Source organism: Camelus bactrianus, chromosome 22, assembly GCF_048773025.1.
Source record: "Camelus bactrianus isolate YW-2024 breed Bactrian camel chromosome 22, ASM4877302v1, whole genome shotgun sequence".
In the NCBI taxonomy this organism is placed as follows: domain Eukaryota; kingdom Metazoa; phylum Chordata; class Mammalia; order Artiodactyla; family Camelidae; genus Camelus; species Camelus bactrianus.
The window spans coordinates 26,519,001-26,542,585 of record NC_133560.1 but is presented as its reverse complement, the minus strand read 5'-3'; the positions used below and the strand labels follow the sequence as shown (position 1 = coordinate 26,542,585).

At 48.2% G+C, this 23,585-nt stretch overlaps 1 protein-coding gene and 1 long non-coding RNA gene across 3 annotated transcripts in view; one reads left to right on the top strand and one right to left on the bottom strand.

Annotated features, from left to right (window-relative positions):
* Positions 1–3,783, bottom strand: part of FBN3 (fibrillin 3) — a 54,517-nt gene extending 50,734 nt beyond the window's left edge. For both annotated transcript variants that reach the window (XM_074350879.1, XM_074350880.1), the window contains exons 1-4: positions 3,058–3,783; positions 1,039–1,252; positions 824–906; positions 135–233 (exon numbers count right to left, since the gene is read on the bottom strand). In XM_074350879.1, the coding sequence (XP_074206980.1) occupies positions 135–233; positions 824–906; positions 1,039–1,252; positions 3,058–3,709 (1,048 nt within the window). In that variant the 5' untranslated portion in view covers positions 3,710–3,783. The remainder of the gene's footprint in view (positions 1–134; positions 234–823; positions 907–1,038; positions 1,253–3,057) is intronic.
* Positions 231–21,595, top strand: LOC141574675 (uncharacterized). Its single transcript, XR_012501656.1, has 3 exons — positions 231–368; positions 6,260–6,610; positions 21,056–21,595. It is a non-coding gene; the product is annotated as an uncharacterized LOC141574675 (long non-coding RNA).
* Positions 21,596–23,585: the final 1,990 nt, after the last annotated feature.

Below are 23,585 nucleotides of genomic sequence, written 5' to 3'. Positions count from 1 at the left end.
TGCACATACAAGGCAGTGGGACCAGGTGCACCCAGCCCAGCTCTGGTCCTGCAGCAAAACCAGCCTCGGCTCCCAGAAGCCTCCGGAAGCCTCTCACCTTCCCTTCCGGCCCCTGGGGGTCACTTCCTGCTCACCTCGGTTCACTCCGCAGCTGGGGGCCAGCTTCCCGTCCGCGCAGGCGCACAGGTTGGGTCGGGAGCAGAAGCCCTCGCCACAGGCGTGCCTACAGACGGCTGGAGAGTGGGCATCAGTCAGGGCCAGGCCCCGAATCCTCCTCCATCCCCGCCCCACGGGTACCGGGCCGAGGCTCCAGTTTCCTGCTGAAGCCATCGGGAGAGAGGTGCTCTTTGGATGAGAACCATTGAGTGGTAAGGAGAGAAGCTGCAGGTGCTGGGGCAGTGGCTGTGGTGCTGCAGGGGAGGAGGGTGGAGTGAGAGTCTCCCGGGAGCGGAGCGGAGTAAGCTTCTAGACACTCTGGGGAGGGGGGAGGGCAGAGAGAGACAGAGCGACTGAAAGAGAGAAAGAGATACACAGAGAAAAAGACAGACACAGAGAGACAAAGACAGAGACAGAGACTTAGGGAAAGACCAAGAGAAAGTGAGACCAAGACAGAAAGAGACAAAGGACTGAGAGACAGACAGATGCACAGGCAGCTGTGGTGTGGTGTGGCAGCCTGAGGACAGAGGCAGGGACCATTCCTATGGTTTAGCCAGATGCCCTAGGCCAAGTCCTCTTGTAAACAAGGCTGGACTGCTGGCAGTAGGACAGCTGCCCCAGCGTCCCCTGCCTGCACCTCCCACCTCCAGAAGGCAGCGGCACTCACGCATGACACACTGGTTCCCACCGGGCAGCGTCCTCCAGCCAGGGCAGCAGTAGGCATGAAAGCGGGAACCACACACGTTTGGCCTTCAGAAGAGCAGGCGTGGCTGGTGAGACCCTGTAGGCTGGCTGTCCCTTGGGTCTCGTCCCCCAGCCTAGTGGGACAGCCCAGCTCAGCCCACACCCCAGGGGCCTCCCAGCATCCCTGGTACCACACACCCCTGCAAGACGCCTGGGCTGCCACGCCTGCGCATGCGTCCGAGACCGGCAGACTCCACCGCCCCGTCCCAACGGCCCTGGACACCCGCCACGCACAACAGGACTGTCCAGGCCAGCAGGAGCCGAGCCAGGGGGTCCCGGGCAACGGCAAGGGTGCTGGCCCTTCTTCCTGTCAAGCACGGACCCTCCAGAACCATGATGTGTCCCTCTGAGGCTGCGGGGAGGAAGCAGAGTCAATCTTACCAGAAACCCTTGGCCACAGGGCACCCAGGAGAACCAGGAGCAGTGGGACAGCTGCTGGGATGGAGAAACTGGGGGCCTGCGGGAATCTAGGGACACATCCGACCCTGACCCGGAAGCAGGTGAACAGTCAGGGGAGACTTCTGGGAGGAGGTGTGGTATCTCAGAGATGGAGTCAGCCAAGAGAAGGGTGCTGGGACAGAGCGAGCACAGTGAGAGCAGAGGTGAGAAGAGCATGGAACACTAAGTGGAGGGGACAGAGGGCCTGGGGACCCTGGTGTTTCAGGAGTGCACAGTGGTGGAGAGGAGCATCTACTTTAGGCCAAGGGCTATGGAGAGCCCTTGAAGGGCTTTAAGTGGGAGGAAGAAGGGCAGAAATAGGCGTTTGATGGAGTGTGGAAGGGCTTGTAGGGACCCCAGAGGAAGAATGCAGTTAGGGAGGCTGGGGGCAGGCATCCAGGTGAGAGGAAAGGATTTGGGGGACAATGAGGAGGTGAAGTAAACGTCAGTTAGAGGTTGATTTGAAGGGAGATGGGAGGCCTGAGGAGACTCCTAGAATTCTGGCTGGTAGGGCTGAGTGGAGGGAGAGAGGGGTGGGAGCTAGGTGACAGGAGGACATTCTGGGCAGGAGCACAGGGCACAATGGACAGAACAGCCCTCGGCCCGGCAGTCAAGGGACACTAAGCCATCACACAGTGAGGAGCTGAATGGGCGCTGAAGCCCAGGCAGAGGGGTGGGAGGGGAAGAGGATCCAAGGCACCCCACCCTCAGGAGGTGGCTGACTCTCTCCTGGACCTGGAAGGACCAGAGGGAGGCGATGGCGGAGGAGATGATCAGGCAAAAGTTAGGATGAAAACTGAGTACTCCAGGGACAGAAGGCAGACCAAGTGGCCCTCCAGGACAGGATGGGTGAGGGGGCTTTTAAGCCCCACTTTCTGGACCAGGGAGGAGAGGAACTGGGCTGGGAGCACAATGGATGAGTCCACTGTGTGCCCTTGGGCCAGTGGCTGCTCCTCTCTGGGCCTCGGGGTGACATGAGGGTCTGACCAGGTGGCTCCAAGGTCCTCAGAGAAGGAAAAGATCCTTGTCATCTTTGTTGGGCAGGCGAGAAAGATTCGGCCCGGCTGGTGAGGGAGGGACACCCCTTCCTGCTTCCAAGCTGTCCAGGCGGGTCTGCGCTCTGAGGACTCCTCTAGGCAGCTCAGGGCCCCGCGGGGCCTCCATCTCCTGCCCCGCCAGACTCAGCTCCCCCAGCCCCCGCGCCCCTCCCTCCAAAACTTTGCCTCCGCGAACCGCGCCCAGGAGTTGGTGGAATGAATGAGCGGGGACCGCGCGCACTGCACGAGAGAATCGGGGGTGGGTAGCGAGGAGCCCCGGGCTCCGCGGACGAGGAGGGTCGCGCACCCGCGGAGCCAGCGGGCCGCGTTCTCCACCGGGCAGGGCCCGGGACGCAGGCCCCGGGGGCCGCGACCAAACTCGGCTCCGCCCTCACCTGCGTGTCAGAGCCGGGCGTGTGCCCCGCGCGGGGCCCGGCCCCGCCCGCCACCAGCCGCCCGCTACCCGCACCCGAGCAGAGCCCCTCCTGCCCGCCGAGTCCCCGCGCCCCACTCCCGCGCGAATCCGAGCGCGGGGAGGGGAGGGGGCTGGGCCCGGGGCTGCCGGCTACAAACAAAGGAATCCCCTCCCCCTCCGTCGCCCCGGCCCCCTCCTCCCGCCCCTGCCTCCCCCTCCCGCCGTCCCCAGTTCCTCCGTCCGCCGCCGGTCCCGCGCTTGCCCTACCTGCGAACCGGCGCGCGTGGAGGCAGGCGCCGCGAGCGGATGCGCGAGGCTCGGCGTTGGAGGGCCGGTTCGGAGCGGCGCTGGGGGCCCGGGGCGGGAACACGAAACCGAGAGGCCGACCCCGCCGCCTTCCCAGCCCAGAGCTGCCACTTGGGGGGAGTCGGGGGCGGGAGGAGTTGGGGGAGGGCGCTTTTGCACCTCGAAGCTCCCGGGGCGGGGGCCCGGGGCTCAGATCCTGGGCTGGAGGAGGGGCTGGAGCTGGGGGAGGGCCTGGGGCTCCGGGTGAAACTCCAAGGGGCTGAAGAAACGGCATGGGGGCCACGAAGCCGAGGCGTGGGCTGAGACGCGGTGTGTGGGTGCTGCGGGGACCGCGTTTCGTATAGAAATTAACTGAAGGTAGCCCTGAGATGGGGCTGCGAGTCGGGGTAGCCTGGAAGAGATCCAGGCCCAAGATGTCCCGGGACTCACCTGGAGGCCCTCTCCTGCGTCCTCCCAAGCCGCCGCCGCCTCTTCCCTCGGGCAAGGAGAATTCCAACAGTGACTTGGGAAACTTACCTGTAGCCTGGATTCTTAACTCGACTAAGATCCAGAATCCCTTAAAAATAGACAAAACACTGGGCAAAGATGCATTTCCTAGGGAGGAGGTCCGCATTTTTCATCCTGATTCTTAAAATGAAGAGTTTAAGAATCCAGAAATGTCTAGACTTTCTGATCCTCAGTTTCTCTACCTGTCACAAGGGCTGAATTTCAGAGTTTTTGTTTCATATCTGGAGTCTATATCCCAAGTAAAATTTTCTAGTTTTTCCTTGAAAACTTTCCCACCCTTGAGAAGAGACACCATCAGTGATCCTTAATATGGGAATTGGTCAGAAGCTGTTTGTCGGACCTGAGGCTGTTATTACACTCGGCAAACTTCTATGCATCTGGCAAAGCCCAGTTCAAAAATCCTCCCCACCCTCAAACTAACTTTACCCTATTGAATTCCCAAAACTGACTGTGCCGATCATGACTCCGTCATAGCACTTCCAGAACATAATAAATAGCAAATAACAATTTGAGCCGTTACCTATCTGGTGCTACGTGCCAGGCTTGGTGTTAAGAGTTTCATATACATTATCTCATTTAATTGCCAAGAAACCCTACCAAGGAGATACTCTTACAGTCTCCCAATATGGGTTCCAAGAGACAGACCTGGACTCAATGACATTCCTGCGCCAGAGAGAAGGACCCTGGAAGGGGGAAAAGAAAGGTGCATTCTGCCCAGGAATGGGAGCCTTGAAGGATCAGTGGAAAGAAGTAAATATGAAAAGCGGAGGGAAGGACAGGCAAAACCCTAGAGACAGGAGAGTATGGAACATTCGGGAATTGAGTGAGGCTGGAGATTTGGGGGAAAGGAGAAAAAGAAGGAGGGCAAGAGGGGCCCTGGAGGGGTAGCAGAGGCCAGGAACACCCAGAAGCCCTCAGTAGTCTACCCCCACCTCTGAGGGGGGCCGTGGTGGGCTCCCAAGAAGAGGAGTCACTCTAGAGGCTACTCTGTGGGGTCTAGAACTGATTCTGGGAGCAGTGATGGCTCCAGGGCTGGGCTGAGGAAGCATGAGGCAGAGGGAAACTTTGAGGACAAGATTCAGGGCATCCTGGTAGAGGGAGCAGGGTTCCCAGGGCCTGGGAGAAGGGTCAGGATGGATGGGAGGCGTGGGGAGAGTGGGCGAGGGCAGAACCTCAGGGTCAAGTTGACAGAGGTGTGGCATTCCAGTATGGGAAGGCGCAGGGGCTGTTGTGGAAGAGCCAGCTTCCAGGGACACCTCTGTCACCCCTTCTCAGGCTCCTTTGCCAAGGTCCACCCTAGTCTGCTCTGCAGCCACCAAATGTATCTTACACAGACATTGGGGTAGGTACCAGCTGTCCTAGAAGCGCCCAGCGTAGGTGCAGAAGGTAGGGAGGGATCATCCCATGCCAGGGACATAGCATGACCAATACTCCGATGGCTAAGCCCAGGGGAAGGCTGGTGGATCAGGCAGTGATTCCTTCTCCCTACCTGCTCTCTGGCAGCCAGGAGAGAAGGACTCCATGAAATGTGCCCAGACAAAAGCAATGTGGAATTATTGGAAGTCTCCCTGACATGCGGAAGTTCTCAGTGACAGTAGGGACTGAGTGCTTCTGGTCATTGCAACCCCCACAACTACTGTCACACCTTCTTGCCTTTCATTGGCACCGCTGCTTGGGTCTGTGACACTGCTGCCCATTACCAATGAGGTCACCCTGAGAACGCCCCCTATGTGGTCATCCAGTATGTCACACTGTCGCAAAGTGACATTTAAGCTCTCATTCCCCGCCTCCCGGCATCCCAGGGCCACCCCAACACTGTCATGAGGACAGAGCATGTCACACAGTCTCCCCATCAATATTGCAGGATCACCAAATTCCTATTCCAAGGTCACCCGTCACTGTCACTCACTGCTGTCACGCATCAATGGGACACCTTGCTGTTTATGGCTTCCTCCACTGCCTGTGACATTCACGTTGTCTCCTGTCACCTTTATCTTGTTGCTGTGACATTGTCATCCATTAATAATTGCACTGCCACCCAGAGTGTCAGGATTCTCCAACTGCAAGTGACAAGAAATCAGCCTCAGCAGAAAGGGCACATGGTCACGTGCAGAATCCCTGGAAGGATTTGGGGTTCTGCAGCCAGAAGAGTCACCCCCAAATCACCCACAGAGCTGGTCCCATACATTCCCTCTCCACTCCCTGGGCTCAGATAATGCTTGATGGTCCCGGATGCTGGAAACCAGTGCCACCCTCAGCAAAACGGAATCCAGGGGCCCCGATTCTGATGCCAGCGTCTGTCAAGATTCAGGGCAGAGCCACCTGGCTGGAGGACGATGCAGGTGAATGCCTTCACCTTGCTGCAAGGGGGCTGGGAAAATGCAGACGTTTTGTTATGGGATCCACCTTGTGAAGGGGGTATTTCCCAGACCCGGGGAAAGGTCATCTGAGTTGCCTGATGGCCAAGGAGATGGCAGAGGTCCTCTATGCTGTCTTGTCATCAGTCCCTGTTCCTGAACCCTCTGCCTTGTCATTCATGACCATCACAGTCTTTTTTTTTTTTTTTTGATGGAGGTGCCTCGCATATGCTAAGCACACACTCTACGACTGAGCTATACCCCCATCCGCATCACACTGTCTTTTTTTTTTTTGGCAGCCAATCAACTTTCGTCACTCTTCACCACACCTGACCCGGGTATAGTCTCCTTGCCCTACACACATAGCTCTCCCTGCATGGAGCCACCCGGCAACGGGAGAGAGCGTGTTCGCTTCAAAGACAGGGTCTGGGGGTCCCGAGCCCCTGGAGAGGACCACAGGCCTTATCACCTAGCCGAGCCAGCAGCACCCCAGGATGGACACGCGGACCCCAGCCAGCCTCCTACTGTGCTTCCCCAAGAACACCGCTTCCCCCAGCAAACCGGGTCTTCCACCGCCTTTGGAAAGGAGGCTGTCTCTGGTTGGGTGGTGCTCTGAACAGCAGTCAAGGCTCCAGGAAACAAGGCCCAAGGTGGGTAAAGGGTGACTGTTTCTTCCTCCTGACCAGACTGAAGAAAACCAGGTCGGCGCAGGCCTGTCATCACAGTGCTGTCACCTCTCACTGCAAAGCTCCCCTGCTGTCCCCAGTCACCGTAGTATGGCCGCCCTTCTGACATTACCCCAATCTCTAGGGTATTCTCCTATTACAGTGTCATCTGTTGCTGTCACACTGTCTCCTCATCGTCACCTGTTGCTGTCATACTTTCTCCATCACCCCCCTGTTCCTGTTCATTGTCACCTGTCGCTGTCACATTGCCACACCGTTCATGTTACCCTGAGCACCCCCACACTGCTGTCATCCTGGAGGGGCACTCTGGAATGTCTGAGTCATTCCAGCTCCATTCGCTCCCCACGTGCCCCCTCCCCTGACTTTCTGTGCCTTTCCAGAGTCCCCTCTTGCAGACAGAACTCAACTGTGTGTGTCCAGGGCCAGAAGATTCCCAATTGCCCATTAGCATGGTCCTGAGGGAGGGATGGAGACAGGGCTGGCACAGTGTGCCCAGGAGCACAGGGCCAGGGCTGGGGACAAAGAGACATGGCGGTGGGGGTGCAGTCTGTGCTGTGTGGGGTGCACTGGGCCTGCCTGGGCCTGGTGGTCTGGGGACAGAGCTCTCTTTGTCTGAGCGCAGGAAGCAGCTGGGCTCAGGGAGGATGGAGCATATGGCTGGAGAGTTTGGCCGGATGCCTGGAAATGAGACTGGCGGGGGGTTGGGGGTGGCGGTGAAAGGGTGACAGGTCCTGGAGTTCCCGGGAAGGTCCTGAGAAGGTCAGGCACAGGCCAGGGGGTTGGGGGTGGTCACAGAGAACATCTGGACCCCAGGGCTTCCCCATCTGTTTCACGGTGTGCTCACCTTGTGCCTGGCAGGACCCTCACAGCAGACCCATGAGGCAGGCCCTCTTGTACCCATTACACAGATGGGAAAACAGAAGCACAGGGCCCCCAAGTCACTCACCCAGTCCCCACAGCCAGTAAAGAGCACAGGCAGATCTGATTCCAGGTCACAAAGCCCCAAACCTCAGTCTCCTGGAAAGAGGGAGGCAGTGGAAACCTCTCTGTCTCTCATACATTCTTTTCTCTTTGACAATGAACTTAAACATTAGGACCCATCTGCTTTCTGTATCTTTCTGCCCTTGCTTTTTTTTTTTTTCTCTTTGTAAACATTTCTCTTCCTTGTAAACCAAATAAGTGCCTTTCGGTGATGATCATCTTTTTCGGCTTTTTAAATTAAGATAACATTCACATAACATGAAATTAACCATTTTACAGTGCACAGTTCCCAGTATTGTGCAACCATCTATCTAGTTCCAAGATATTTTCATCAGCCCAGAATGAAATCCTGTACCCACTACCCCCTCCCCGCAGCCCCGGCAACCAATAATCTACTTTCTGTCTCTATAGATTTGCCTACTCTGGACTTTTCATATCAATAGAATAATGCAGTATGTAGCCTTTCAATCTAATGTTTTTCTCAACCAGTAATGACATCAAGGTATATCCACGTTGTAGCTTGTATGGAAACTGCCTTCCTTTTTGTGGCTGAATAATATTCCATTGTATGGATTGGACCATAGCTTGTGTATCCATTGACACACACTTGGATTGTTTCCACTTTGGGCGCTTGTGAATAGTCTGCTATGAACGGACTTGCTCTTCTCACCTCTTAAGACTTCTTGGAACTATTTCAGTGTCACTTCAAAGATAACGTGCTCCTTCTCTTCCATGTCTATGGAGGACTCCGCTGGTGAGCGGAACTGTGGTTTATTTACCACGTCATCTGCTAGTGATGAGCCTTTGTTAATTTCAGACAGTGCTTCAGGAGATAGCCTAGTCCAGGCACCACCCCACACTACATGTCATGTGGGGCTTTTTGTTAGGGAGAATGTCAAATATATGCAAAAGCAGAGAGAATATCTAGACAGTGTGGTGAGCCTCCATGACTCCATTCGTCAGCTTCAACCCTTATCCATGTATGGTCACTCTCGCCACCTCCCACCCAACCAGCCTGTCCAATGAAGGAACAAACCTGGGTGATGACAGCTCCTGCAGGATCAGCCACTGGAGAGCAGAAGCCCAAGAGAGCAGAAGCCCAAGATGCACAGAGGACAGCTGTCCCCTGTGACTCCTACGAAGACAGAGCCACAGGAAGGATGAAATGGCAGGGCCACACGAGCATCGCAGGGAGGGTTAAGAATCATCTGGGGGCAGCAGATGCAGCTTAGCAGTCGCGTGGTCCAGCGGCCACTCAGCCCAGGGCAAGGAGGGATGGCCACTGCTGACAGCAAAAGTGCTGGCCAGGAGGAGGGGTGGGAGGAACACGGTGCCCCAAAGACCCTTGGAGGTCCAAGGCAGGAACTTCGGAACGGGAGGGCTTCCAGAAACTCTGGGTAGAGAAATCGGAGCAGAGCCGCAGAACCATGATGGGCAAACATTTCCTGAGCTGGAGACAGGCTCGTGTCTCTAAAGGAAAGGGCTCCTGACTGTCAGACTGCGCCCTGCCCCCGGTGACACACCCCCAAGAAGAGATACACCTCTGCCACTTCTGGAATGTCATGACTTGGAAGATCTAGAGGGCGTCCTAGGAGAGCATTCTCATCCAGAACCTCCAGAAGCCAGAAGGTAACAGAACCACTCTACTTCGTAGAGGCTTTTTAGCTGGGGTGCCAGGGAGGTGCCACCTCTCATCCATGAGGATGACAATTATTTAAAAAAAAAACCAAAACTAGATTTAAATATAGAAAATAATGAGTGTTAGTGAGGATGTGAAGAAATTGGAACCCTCATGCTTTGCTGGTGGGAATGCAAAATGGTGTAGCCCCTGAGGAAAGCAGCCTGGGGATTCCTCAAAAAGTTAAACCAAGGAGGGAAGGTATAGCTCAAGTGGTAGAATGCATGCTTAGCATGCACAAGGTCCTAGGTTCAATTCCCAGTACCTCCTCTAAAAATAAATAAATAAACCTAATTACCTCCCCTCTCCAAAAAAATTAAATAAATCTTCAAAAAAAAATTTTTTTAAAGTTAAACCAAGAACTACTACCGTATGGTCCTGTAATTCCACTTCTGGGTATTGACACAAAAGAAGTGAGCTCAGGGTCTCAAAAAGATATTTGTATATGCATTTTCATAGCATAATTATTCCCAATAGCCAACAGGTGGAAACAATCCATTGCTGGATGAATGGATAAACAAAATGTGGTCCATCCATACAATGGAATTGTATTCAGCCTCATTTTTTTTTCAAGAACAGACACATATTTCTGTGATTATTACAACACTACCCTCCAGAAAGGGTTTATATCTGTCTCCTGGGGCAGTGGTAATGAAGTACCATGAACTAGGTGACTTAGAACCATGGAAGTGTATAAGCATAGCTTTTTGTTGTCTGTGTTTTTGATGCTTTTACACCTGAGGCCTTGCTCACTCTGGAGGGACTGCCCCTCCCAGGATGAATTAATTCCTGGTATCACCCCGCAGGGCACCATTCAGATGCAAAGCAACCAGTCCAGCCCACACCTTCAACCACCACAGGCCTCACCCCTGCCCTAAGCACCTGGGACCAGGTGCCAGGCAGAGAGTGCCAGCCCCTACGCCCCAAGCTGGCTGTAATTATTCAAACTGGCTAATCCTAAACCTGCTTACCCTGCATTGCCTGGCCTTCCCCTTGGGAACCACGATAAAGTTCTTATGTTTCCCCAGGCCCTGTCCACCTCCTGACCAACCCTGGTGCTGCCCCATGTGGCCCTGTGTAGTGTACTGTGCCCCTCTTTTTAGGAACTGTAATAACCTTTTTTTTTTTTTGCAGGGAGGTGGTAATTAGGTTTACTTATTTATTTATTTTCAGAGGAGGTACTGAGGATTGAACCCAGGACCTCATGCATGCTGAGCGTGCGCCCTGCCACTTGACCTATACACTCCCCTGCCAACCACTTGCCTTTTCAATGGCCATTGTCTCCTGGCCCGTTGTCTCTGTCATACCTGCATAATGATAAAACCCACATTTTAAAGAAGTCTCTGCATCTTAATTTCTCTCTGTTTGTAAGGACACTAGTCATATTGGGTTAGGGCCCATTCTGATGACCTCATTATAACTTGATTGCCTTTGTAAAAATGCTATTTCCAAACCAGGTCACATTCTGAGGTCCTGGGGGTTAGGACTTCAACATATTTTTGGCAGGGGTGGGGGGCAGGGAAGGATGCAATTCAAACCATAACAGGTTCTATCAGCTGATACCCACCTGAGCCCCTGAGAGAACCCGTTTGCTTGTTGACTGACACTAGGTGTGACACAAGAGTGTGTTCAATTCCTCTGCATCCAGTATGTCCTCAACCCTCCAGACTCCAACCCTGGGCAGCCCATCAGCAGAGCCCAGGTAGGCTCGAGGACTGGAGGTCACCAAGGTGAATAAGAAGCTTGTGCCTGCTTAGGACCTGTTTCATTTCACCTGGAGGAGGCTGAGAAGGTGACCCTTTTCCAAGGACCACACTCTCAGGAATCTCCCATGAGGACAGAGTCCAGAAACAACGCATGGGTTTGGGGAAGCCCAGTGGGGGAGATGGGTCAGCGACTCCAGGTCAAAGTTTGGAGGCCATATTGGAAGAGGTATTTGCGCACCCATGTTCATCGCAGCAGGATTCGCAACAGCCAAGACATGGAAGCAATCCAAGTGTCCATTAACAGATGAATGGATAAACTAAATGTGGTATCTATATGATGGAATATTATCCAACCTTAAAAACAAAGGAGATCCTGACACCTGCTACAACACGATGAACCTTAAAGACATGATGCTTGGTGAAATAAGATACAAAAGCACAAACACTGTCAGATTCCACTCATGGGAGGTTCCGAGAGGAGTCAGATCCTTAGAGACACAAAGTAGGTGGTGGGGCCAGGGGGAGGGGGAGTCAGTGTTTCATGGGGACAGAGCTTCAGTTCGGGAAGATGAGAACATTCTGGAGATGGATGGTGGTGATGGTTGCCCAACAATGTGCTTAATAGCACTAAAAAGTACACTTAAAGATGGTGAAGCAATCGTTCCATGATGTATGTGTACATCAAATCATCCCATTGTACACTTTAAACAAATACAATTATATTTATCAAGTACTTCTCCATAAAGTAGGAAAAAAATTTTTTAAGAATTTAAAGAATGATTTGAATGGCAAATTTTATGTCATGTGTGTTGTACACATTTTTTGTTTTAATGTGGAGTCTCACTGCTGAGCTCATCCAAGCCCAGCCCTTTGGCAGAGTTCTCTCCCTACCTTCGGCCTCCATCTCTGGAGGGGTGGGGCTGGGCGAGTCTGATTCCTTGGCCATCTCTGTTCCCCAGGGCATCCCCAGAAATATGACTCATGCCAGCTTCACTGAGTGCTCAGTGTTTTTCTTGGTTTTTGTTTTTTCCCTCTCTCTCTTTTTTAATGGAGGTACTGGGGATTAAGCCCAGGACCTCGTGCACGCTAAGCATGCTCTCTGACACAGAGATAATACCCTCCTCTCCCTTGAGGGAGAGAAAAGCCTAGATGTTTCTGCAGCTCTAGGACAAATAGTTGCTAGCTGCCATTCCCCTTCACAAGTCATGCATTTCCTGTACCTCTGACAGTTTGGACACATTTCTAGAGTCACAGTCCTCTCTCTATCACTGGGGAGGGCAGACTTGGTCACCGTTTGGGGGAACAGTTAGAGCAGCCAGGCTGGTTGCACCCAGAACATGGAGCTTGGAACGTGAGGTGATGGTCAATGCAGCATCCATCGGAAGCCTTCTGCTCACTGCCCGCTGACCTGCCGGAACCTTCTCCTTTCAGTTGGAGGAGGCGTGAGCATCCTATGGCCACGGTAACAAATTACAACAAACTTGGTGGCTTGAAAAACACAAACTGATTATCTTACAGTTCTGGAAGTCAGAGTCGGAAATGGTTTTCACTGGCTAATGTCAAGGTGTCCTCAGGGCTGTGATCATTCTGGAGGCTCCAGGAGGAGTCCATTTCTGGGCCTTTTCCAGCTTCTAGAAGCCACCTACATGCCTTGGATCATGGCCCCTTTCTCCATCTTCAAAGCCAGTGATGTAGCATCTTCTTTTATTATTATTATTATTATTTTTAATTTTTTAAGTGTTTTGCAGGGAGTGGTAATTAGGTGTTTGGTTTTTTTTTTTTTTTTTTAATGGTGGTATTGAGGATTGAACCCAGGACCTCGTGCATGATAAGCACGCACTCTACCACTGAGCTAGACCCTCCCCCCTGTGTAGCATCTTCTAACCTCTCTCTGACTCTCCTGCCTCCCTCTTATGAGGACCCTGGTGATTCCACTGGAGCCACCCAAGTAACGCAGGAGCATCTCCCCATCTCCAGACCCTTAACTTCATCCCATCTGAAAAGATGCTTCCACGTTAGGTAACATCTCCACAGGTCCTGGGGATGAAGATGTGGACATCTCTGGGTTGCTCTGGAGAGTTTTCCTGATGGAGAAGATACCTCATCATCAGCTCCAGAGGAATGAGCTAGTTGTGAAGTCCCAGTTGTGCCTCTCGACCTCCAGACCTTGTTTCCCTCATCTGGAAAATGGGAAAGAAAATCTCTTTTGGTCCTTTTCTTGGGAAAATCAAGTGGGGTCAAGCTGAGAGAAACATGCCATGGCCATGTGGTAGCCCAAGACACAGATGCCCAGGGACCCAGTCCTGAGGGCATCATTTGTTTCTATGCAACCGTTTATTGATTGATTTATGTATATTTGATTTACAATGTTGTGTTAGTTTCTGGTGCACAGCATAGTGATTCACTTATACATATATATTCTTTTTCATCTTCTTTTTCGTTATAGATTATTACAAGATATTGAACATGGTTCCCTGCTCTATACAGAGGAGCCTTGTTGTTTGTCTGCTTTATATATAGCAGTGTATATCTGTTAACCCCTAATTCCTACTTTATCTCTCACCTCGCTTTTACCTTTGGTAATCATAAGTTTGTTTTCTGAGTCTGTTTCTGTTTTGTAAATAAGTTCATTTGTATCATTTTTTTTGGAATCTACATAAAAGTGATATCATGTGATATCTGTCTTTCTCAGACTTACTTCACTTAGTATAATAATCTCTAGGTTCTTCCATGTTGCTGCCAATGGCATTATTTCATTCTTTTTTATGGCTGAATCCATTGTGTATATATGGACCACATCTTCTTTATTCAGCCATCTGTTGATGGACATTTAGGTTGTTTCCATGTCTTCGCTATTGTAAATAATGCTGCTATGAACATTGGGGTGCAGGAGTCTTTTTGAATATGAGTTTTCCATGGATATATGCCCAGGAGTGGGATTACTGGATCATATGGTAACACAATTTTTAGTTTTTTAAGGAATCTCCATACTGTTTTCCATAGTGGTTGCACCAAACTACATTCCCACCAACAGTGTAGGAGGGTTCCCTTTTCTCCACACCCTCTCCAGCATTTATCGTTTGTGGACTTTTTAATGGTGGCCATTTTGACTGGTGTGAGGTGATATCTCATAGTAGTTTTGATTTGCATTTTCTGTTTTTTTTTTTTCAGTTTTCAATTTTATTAGATAGAATTGTTACAATTTGACTGCACATATACAATATATTGCATGTGAATACATGTATACAATATACTGCACTTTTTTTAGTTTACATATGTGTACTGATCATTGTTTCTAAGAACAGTTTAGAGCTTTAGCTTTTTGAATTTATATAGCTCTCAAAGGAATACAGCCAACTACAAAATAAGAATCAACAGAATGCAGTAATCCATTGATTTGCATTTTCTGATGATTAGGGATATCTTTTCACGTGCCTATTGGCCATCTGTATATCTTCTTTGGAGAAATGTCTGTCTAGGTCTTCTGCCCATTTTTCAATTGGGTAGTTTGGTTTTTGTTACTGAGTTGTATGAACTGTTTATAATGACTACCATTTCTTCATCAGCCACTACATACCAGGCACAGGGGACAGGAAGAAAGCAGAAACAGCCTCAGGCCCTGCCCTCCTGCAGTTTATCAGAGTCAGGGTTCATTCAACCATTTATTGGGTGCCTACCATATACCAGGCACTGTTCTAGATGCTGGGGAGACTGGTAGCAAATAAAGCAAAGATCCCTGGAACTCACATTCTAGTGGTGGTAAGTGACGTGGAAGGGAGGTACTGGTGCCCCAGGGCCTGGCTTAGGCTGGGGCGTTGGTCAGAGGAGGCTTCTCCAAGGTGGTGACACTCACTTTTAGATTGGTGGATATGGAGGAGTTAAACTGACGGGAAAGGAAGGGAAGAACATCCCAATGAGAGGAAACAGCATGTGCAAAGGCCCTGTGTGAGTTGCATGGCTGGAGCACAAGGCAAAAGCGAGAGAGGAATGAGAAGAGAGGCTGGGCCATCCATGGGGATTTTCTTGCTCCTTTAAAATCAGCAGGGAGCTGTCTAGGACTTTCATGCAAGGGGTGATTTGCAAGGGGTGATTTGCAAGTGGGTTCTGCAAAGACTGGGGATCCTGGGCCAGGCATGGATTAATCCTGCTGAGAGAGGAGGACCTGGGCATCCACCACCAGCCCTGCTATCTGCACCCATCTCTCTGGAGCTCTGGTATCTCCTGATGGTCCCATCACACCCCCACTGCTATCAGAGTCCTCACTTACAGCTTCCTGCCCTGCTCCCCCCAAACCTCAAGGATGCCATTTGTTCAGTCAGCATCTATTAAGCACCCACTGTGTGCTAGGTACTATACATCTGTTATCACAGTGAGTCACCCCAGTGATCCTCCTAGGAAGGTGTGAAGCCCCAGATCATACTCGAAGAGTGAGGACCAACAGTGCAGTTGGTTATGTGCAGACTCTTGGGCCCAGAAGCTCAAGCATCACTGATTCTCTGAAGACACACATGAGCCAGGGTAGCCCCTGGGTCCTCAGTGAACACTCACTGAGTCAATCAATCAATCAATCAATGGTGGGTAAGTCCACTGTGGCTGCGGGGAAAGGAATGGAAATTGCCTGTGAAGAGAGGTGAGTTGTACTCAGATTGGGAGCCAAACCTGGGAGCATGAATGTGACCTAGCAGTAGCAGGGAGCCATTGAGGGTTCTAGGCAGGGAGCCACATGATCTCATTTATGTTTGCGTTGGATCAACTGTCAAGAAGGGTGGAGTTCATTGAGTCTGTCGCTAGGGGGCACTCAAGTATTCCTGTAGATTGTCTTCAGGTCTGCACTGTCCAGATGGTGAGCGGTTGAGCCCTAGAAACACGGCCAGTTCGAACAGAGATTTAAGTGTGAAATACACACTGGATTCCAAAGACTTCATAAGGGAAAAAGAATGTCACAGGCCTCATCATTGCTTTTTTAAATATTGACACGTTGAAATGATGATATTTGGGGGCACACTGGGCTAAATAAATTATTAAAATTTCATCTGTTTCTTTTTTACTGTTTTGTAATGTGGTTAAGATTGCATATATGAGTCACGATTATATTACTATTTTTCTTTTTTTACATATTTTTAAATTTTTAATTATTTATTATCATTTACAAAAATTTTCCCCTTAACGGAGAACACTGGGGATTGAACCGAGGACCTTGTGCTCACTAAGCACAAACTCTGCCACTGAGCTATACGCCCCCTGGCCCTGCCACAATTATATTTCTATTGGACAGCACTGGCTTAGAGGGAAGAGCTGCTGTTTTCAATGGTTTTCAGAAGCAAACTCTTTTTCTCTTATTTCCTCTTGTATTGGTCATCCTACAGTGTTTCCTACGTGATTATTCTTCTAGCTCATTGAATAAACTTACACATGCATAAATAAACAGACTGAAAATAGAGAGTGAGGGCCATTGTTTTATCAATATGGAATCATATTGGATCCACTTTTTTACCCAAGGCATCTTATGGAAATTTCTCAGACCACCTGCTGAGGTTCTAATTCACCCTTTGTAATTGGTTGATAATCTCCCATGGTGTGGATGACCCTAAATTTATTGAACCACATTCCCATTAACAGGTGTTCACTTGGTTTGCAAGTTTTATTCCCTCTGCTACCAAAAAGAAAAGGGGGAAAAAAGGCACTACAATAATAAATACTTTTATACGTATGTCCGTATACAATGATACTTTTATTTCAAAGGGAAATATTTCCAGAATGAGATTGATGGATGAGGGCTTGTGTATTTTTACTAATTTTAATAGATTTTTATCAGGTTGTAGATATCAATGAATTGATTCTAAAATTTATATGAAGAACAACCTTGGAGGACCGACACTACCCAGTGTCGAGACTTTCTATAAAGCTACAGTAATCAAGACAGCATGGGACTGGCAAAAGAATAGATCAATGAAACAGAAGAGAGAGCCCAGAAATAGACCCACACGAATATAGTCAATTGATCTTTGACAAAGGCAAATTCGATGGAGAAAGGACAACCTTTTCAGTAGATGGTGCTGGAATAACTGAATGTCCATACGCAAAAAAAAAAAAAAAAAAAAAAAAAAATCTAGACATAGACCTTACACCTTTCACAAAAAAATGAACTCAAAATACAGCATCATAAATTACCTTGAAATGGCAAATTTATAGTGATGGAAAGGAGAATAGAGGTTACCAGAGGCTGGGGAAAGGGGGTGTGGGAAGTTATTATTTAATGGGTACCGTTTCTGTTTGGGATGATGAAAAGTTCTGGAAATAGTGATGTGATTGCACAACTTGTGTATGTAGTGAATGCCACTGAATTATATACTTAACAATGGTTAAGTAGTACATTGTATATTATGTATATTTCCCTCCCACCCCTCCCCACACACACATAGGCTCATAGACCTGGATGTAAACCACAAAACTATAAAACTTCTAGAAGGAAACATAGGAAAAAAAATCCAGGTGACCTTGGGTTTGGCAATGGATTTTTGGATACAACATAAAAAGCATTATCCATGAAAGAAAAAAAGTTGATGCTGAACTTGAATAAAACTAAAAACTTGTGTTCTGTAAAAGGTGCTATTAAGAGAATTAAAAAAAAAAAAGTCACAGACTGGAAGAAAACATTTGCAAAACACATACCCTCTCCCCAAAAAATAAAACAAAAATTTTTAAAAAGGGGGAGGAGGGTATAGCTCAGTGGTATAGCACATGCTTAGCATGCATGAGGTCCTGAGTTCAATCCCTAGTACCTCCTCTAAAAATAAATAAATAAATAAACCGAATTACCTCCCTTCCCCCACCAAAAAAAAAAAAGCAATAAAAAAATTTAATTAAAAAAAATTTTTAATGTGGTTCTTTTTCAGTTGAAGTTTAGCTGATTTACAATGTTGTGTTAATTTCTGTGCAGCATAGTGATTCGGTTTTACATATAGATATATTTTTTCATGTTCTTTTTCATTATAGCTTATTACAAGATACTGAATGTAGTTCCCTGTGCTCTACAGTAGGACCTTGTTTATCTATTTTATACACAGTAGTTTGTACCTGCTAATCTCAGTCTCCTAATTTATCCCTTTTCTTTCTCCCCTTTGGAAACCATAAGTTGTCTGTGTCTGTTCAATGTGGTTCTTTAATCATCTTTCTAATTTCATCTATATTCATTGAACTAATCAGATGTTCCCCTTGGGTCAGTAATCAAAATGTGCTTTTTTTTTTTTCTCAAAATCATTGATTTCCCCTAGGATTTTCAGAATGTTACCTGGAGCTGCATGTAGAATTCTCTTATTTAACTGTTCCCTTGTATGCTGACACCTTATCTCCTTCAAGGTCGCTAAACCTGTTTATTTTTCTGCTCTGACTGTTACAAATCTATCAGGGTTTCAAGGAGTTACCTGTCTCATTTTTTTTTCTTTTAATTTTTTTAGGGGAGAGGTAATTAGGTTTATTTATTTTTAATGGCGATACTGGGGATAGAACTGTTGTTTCATTGGTTTTTAAAGAACCCACTTCCGTAGGCACCCATTTACAACCTTTCCCCCTCATTTGATTCATTTCTGTTTTTCATCTCTATCCATTCCATCTTCCTAATTTCTTTTTGTTCTTAGTCTAATTTGTTAATGTAGTTCCGTCCTTGTTGCTTTTTTTTTTTTATTGAAGTATATAGCCAGTTACAATGTGTTGATCTCTGGTGTCCAGCAACATGTCTCAGTCGTACATATAAATACATATATTTGTTTTCATATTCTTTTTCATTATTATAATAATGGGATAATTAAGGCTCTGAGAATTTCTCCAAGATCAGTTTTATCTGTTTCAGGGATTTTGATATGAAATGTTCTTTTTACTGTTTTCTGAATAGTTTACAAGGTCCCAGAGAAGATCCTCTGTGATCTGGGTGCCAGCACAGTTGCATAAACCCAGGTAACTTGGAAGTTAGCCCCAGCCATGCCCAGCCCCCGTCCAGCCTCAGGCAGCAACAACCCCTCCCCACCTTGGTGCATACCGTCATTGGCAAATATTGACAGATGCTCCCAGAAACAGAGCTGGCACAAAGGCATAATAAAGAAGGGCATTTTTTAAGTGTACATTTCAGCAGCATTAAATGCTTCACATTGTTGTGCAACCATCACCACCATCCATCTCCAGAACTCTTTTTGACTTGTAAAACTGAAACTGTCCCCATTAACATTAACTCCTCACCCACCTCCCCGTGATCCGGGCCCCCACCATCTACTTTCCATCTCTATGAATCTGACTACTCTGGGGACATCCTGGAAGTGGGATCATACAGTCTTTGTCCTTTTGTGACTAGCTTATTTCACTGAGCATCATGTCCTCAAAGTTCATCCATGTTGTGGCATGTGTCAGAATTTCCTTCCTTTTTAGGGCTGAATAATATTCTAATGTTATGGCTGGACTGCATTTTGTTGATCCATTCACCTGCTGATGGACGCATGGGTTGCTTCCACCTTTTCTGCTACTGTGGATAATGCTTCTCTGAACATGGGTGTACAGATATCTCTTGGAGGCATTTTTCCTTTTAATTCTTCTAAAGAGTAACATTTTCCAAAACCGTTCCTTGCTTTTAAAATGAACAGTGGATGGTGGACACTTTTGAATGAGCCAACAGAGTTGTGCTAGCTCCGAGATTAGCTCATGCGCTGCCCAGATTCAGTTCCTGGCTCTGTCACTACTTCTGTGACTCCAGGCAGATCCTATAATCCTTCAATACCACCTCGGTTTCCCTCCTTGTCTGTAAAATGGGGGAGAATTTCAGCACCTATTTCCCAGATCTAAATGTGATAAGCGAGGGAGGGTACAGTTCAAGTGGTAGAGCGCATGGTTAGCATGCATGAGGTCCTGGGTTCAATCCTCAGTACCCCCTCCAAGAATAAATAAATAAACCTAATTACCTCCCCCCACCAAAACAAACAAACAAACAAAAATTTTAAAAAGTGTGATAAATGTTTCAATACGTATAAAGAAAAACCGTAAACACAGGTAAAGCACCCATCACGGCACAGCACATCTAAGCTGCTTCTCTTGGGATGTTCTCCACCCACATGGCAGCCACAGGGATCCCCTTTCCTGGAGGGGCCACTGTTTTTATTTAACTGGACCACAATGGACAGACACTGACATTTTGCTACCACAAATGATGCAGCAGGGAATCACCTTGTAAATCACCTTGTGAATTTCTTTGCGCCTGCAAGTTATCTGCAGGTTGCTTTGCCAGAAAGGGGGTGGCTGAGTTGAAAGGTGTGCGTCTTTCACAGTTTTATAGCTGGAGTCTAATTGCTCTCCTGAGGCTGTGTCCAGGGTTGGGTCACACCTGCAGTGATTGACAGGACTGGGTCCCCACAGCACAGACTTTGCTCTTTGCTCTTCTGATACAGAGAGGACTTAAGAGGGGACATGACTTGATAGCAGACAGAGGAGGAGGCACTGGCCCTGGGACAGGTGAGGCTCTGATGTGCTGGGGAAGCAGGAGCCATGTGTGTGTATGTGGTGGGTGATCAGTGCTTAAGACCACGAGGAAGGAATGATTAAATCATCCTAAAGGCCAGTGAGTTCAGTTTGCAAAGGGCTCTGCGTCTCCAGCTAAGAAAATGAGCCCTCTTCAGGGCTGTAGGAAAGTATCGGCAGACTCTCAGCAGGGATGGGTGACGCCATCCCACCTGTTCCAGAGCCATCTCTCTAGCTGCTGGTGGCAGGTGGGCTTGGGAGTGGGCTGAGTCAGGAGCACCAGGCAGGAAGCTGGTACAAAACTAGAAACAGAGGTCAAGGGTCTGGATCCCTGGGGACCATGAGCTGTGATCTGTTCATAAATAGGGAAGAACAAATCTGACTCCATATTGGATCTGTTTCTTTTACTTTAAGCTTTGCAATCTATTGCTTTTGCTACAAGTTAATCACTAAGCAGATGTTGCCTATAAACTTATATTACACATAATGGCCCATCTCTGGGAACCCTGCCTCCCAAGTAATGAGCATTTAAATACCTTTGTTTAGCTCACAGGAAACACCCTGACCAGGCCCACCCGTGACTGACTGAAGGCAGGAAGAAATCAACACATCCCCTCTGGAGGCTGAAGGGAGCTGGAAATGCTTGACTTTCCTCCCTCCCCTTCTAGTCTAAAAGAAGCCTGACTTCCAACTCAGCCAAGATGGTTCTTTGGGACACTGGCCCACCGTCTTCTTGGTCTGCTGGCCCTCCAGATAAAGTCTACTATTCCCCAACAACTTGTCTCTCTATTTACTGGCCTGCCGTGGGGTGAGAAGTACGAGCCTGGACTCGGTAACATGTTCTGGCCGCCGCAGTGGCCCAAGGAACCTAAGATGTTGCGCGTGGAGGGGCTGATAAGCGTTTGCTGACGGAATGAATGAAGGCAGGCAACACAGGTGGAGCAAAGAGGAGGGCTCCTCAAGTGTGTTAGGCCGGGACCAGCAGTGGTGTGCAGAGGGCAGTGTCGTCTCTGACTTGGATGTAAGAGCAAGGATCGCTGCTAAAGGGAAGAAGGTTGTAGGCAGCAGGAGGGGTACTGGGTTGGAGAAGGGTTTTCGCTTTGGGTCTTCAGTGGAAGAGATGGTGAGGAACTGTGGAAGCTTGGTGAGATTTTGTTGGGACACTGGGGTGAGCAAAGGGAAGAGGAGGTGATTAGGGAGAGGGTTGAGGGCAGAGCTGACCCAGACTGAGCCCCCTTGGAGCAGTGCGACTGTCGGCTGAACTGATGCAGATGTGGGGAGGCCAGTGGTTGCGTGCAGGCAAAGCACGGTCAGATGGGCAGAGGTGATGGGGATAGAGGGGTCATGGGGGTCACGGAGGCTGGACTGACCAATGGGGAGAGGAGGAAGCAGTCAGGGAGCTGGAGGTGGGTGAGCTGAGAGCACAGGGGTTGTGGACAGAGAGAGGCTGATGATGATGATGAAGATGATGATGTTGATGCTGATGAAGATGATGAAGTTGATGATGATGAAGTTGATGATGATGATGATGATGATGATAGTGGCAGCTAATCTCCACCGAAGCCCTGTTCTGTGCCAAGTTCTGGGCCAAACACTTTATGTGCATTTATAACCCTGGTACAGGGCAGGTTCTATGCAAGGCCAGCTACACAACTTGTGGAGCCTGGTGTGAAATGAAAATGTGGGCCCCTTGTTTAAAACAACCCACCAGAAGAACAAAGCTTTCCCCTTTCTTCTCTAGTCTCTCTCTCGATTTGCCCTGGTGTCTTCTATATCAAAGTAACATATTCACCTTTCCCATGTCATCCAAAGTATTGAGGACTTGACATGTTCAAATCGTAGCATGAGTTTTACCATTCACCTTTATGTTGTCCAATGACGGTTTTAAATGCAAATGGACGAGCATTTAACTTGTTTGTGACATCCACTCCACTGTACGGTTCAGATGTTGTAGCTCGTCTGTGCACGCGGACTTTGTTCTTACCAGAACAGTGGAAATGCCTCCCAAAACATTCACTTTTTCACTTGTGTTTTTTAGTTTGTTTGTTTTTGGGTTTGGGGGGAAGGTAATTAGGTTTATTTACTTATATTAATTTTTTTTTCGGTGGAGATACTGGGGATTGAGCCCAGGACCTTGTGCATGCTAAGCATGTGCTCTACCACTGAGCTATACCCTCCCCCCTGCTATGTTCACTTTTTGATACACCCACGTTCTACCCACAGTCTCTCCTCTCAGCTGGTGAGTAAGGAAGGGCTGAAAGGAAGCGGAGCTGTGAGTTGTCCTGTCACTTGTCTAATTCTGTGTCATCCTACGCTTCAGTCGTTGGTTAGTATAGGCCAGCTTCACGAATAAGAAAAGCTATAATGAGATTTCTTTTTTTTTTAATTGACATATGATTTACAATGTTGTGTTAGTTTCTAGTGTACAGCATGGTGATTCAGTTATACATATATATAGTCTTTTTCATACTCTTTTTCATTATAGTTTATTATAAGATATTGAATATAGTTCCCTGTGCTCTGCAGTAGGACCTTATTGTTTAGGGTTTCTTCTTTTTTTAACCATTTAAAATTTTTATTTTTTGTATTTATTTTACAATATCATATTTTTATAAATTGAAGTATAGTTGATGTACATTATTATGTTACAGGTATACATTACAGTGATCCACAAATTTTCAAAGGTTATACTCCACTCATAGTTATTATAAAACATTGGCTACATTCCCCGTGTTGTCAATACATCCTTGTAGCTTATTTTACACCTGATAGTTTGTACCAATTAATCCTCCACCTCCATCTTGCTCCGCCCCCTTCCCTCTCCCCACTGATAACCATTAGTTCCTTTTCTACATCTGTGAGTCTGTTTCTTGTCTGCTAGATCCACTAGTTTGTTGTATTTTTTTTTAAGATTTGACATGTAAGTGATATCTTACAGTATTTGTCTTTCTCTGTCTGACTTATCTCATTTAGCATAATACCCTCCAAGTCCATCCATGCTGTACGCCAGAAACTAATACAACATTTTAAATCAACTGTACTTCAATTAAAAAGCAAACAAATGACCACCCAAGCC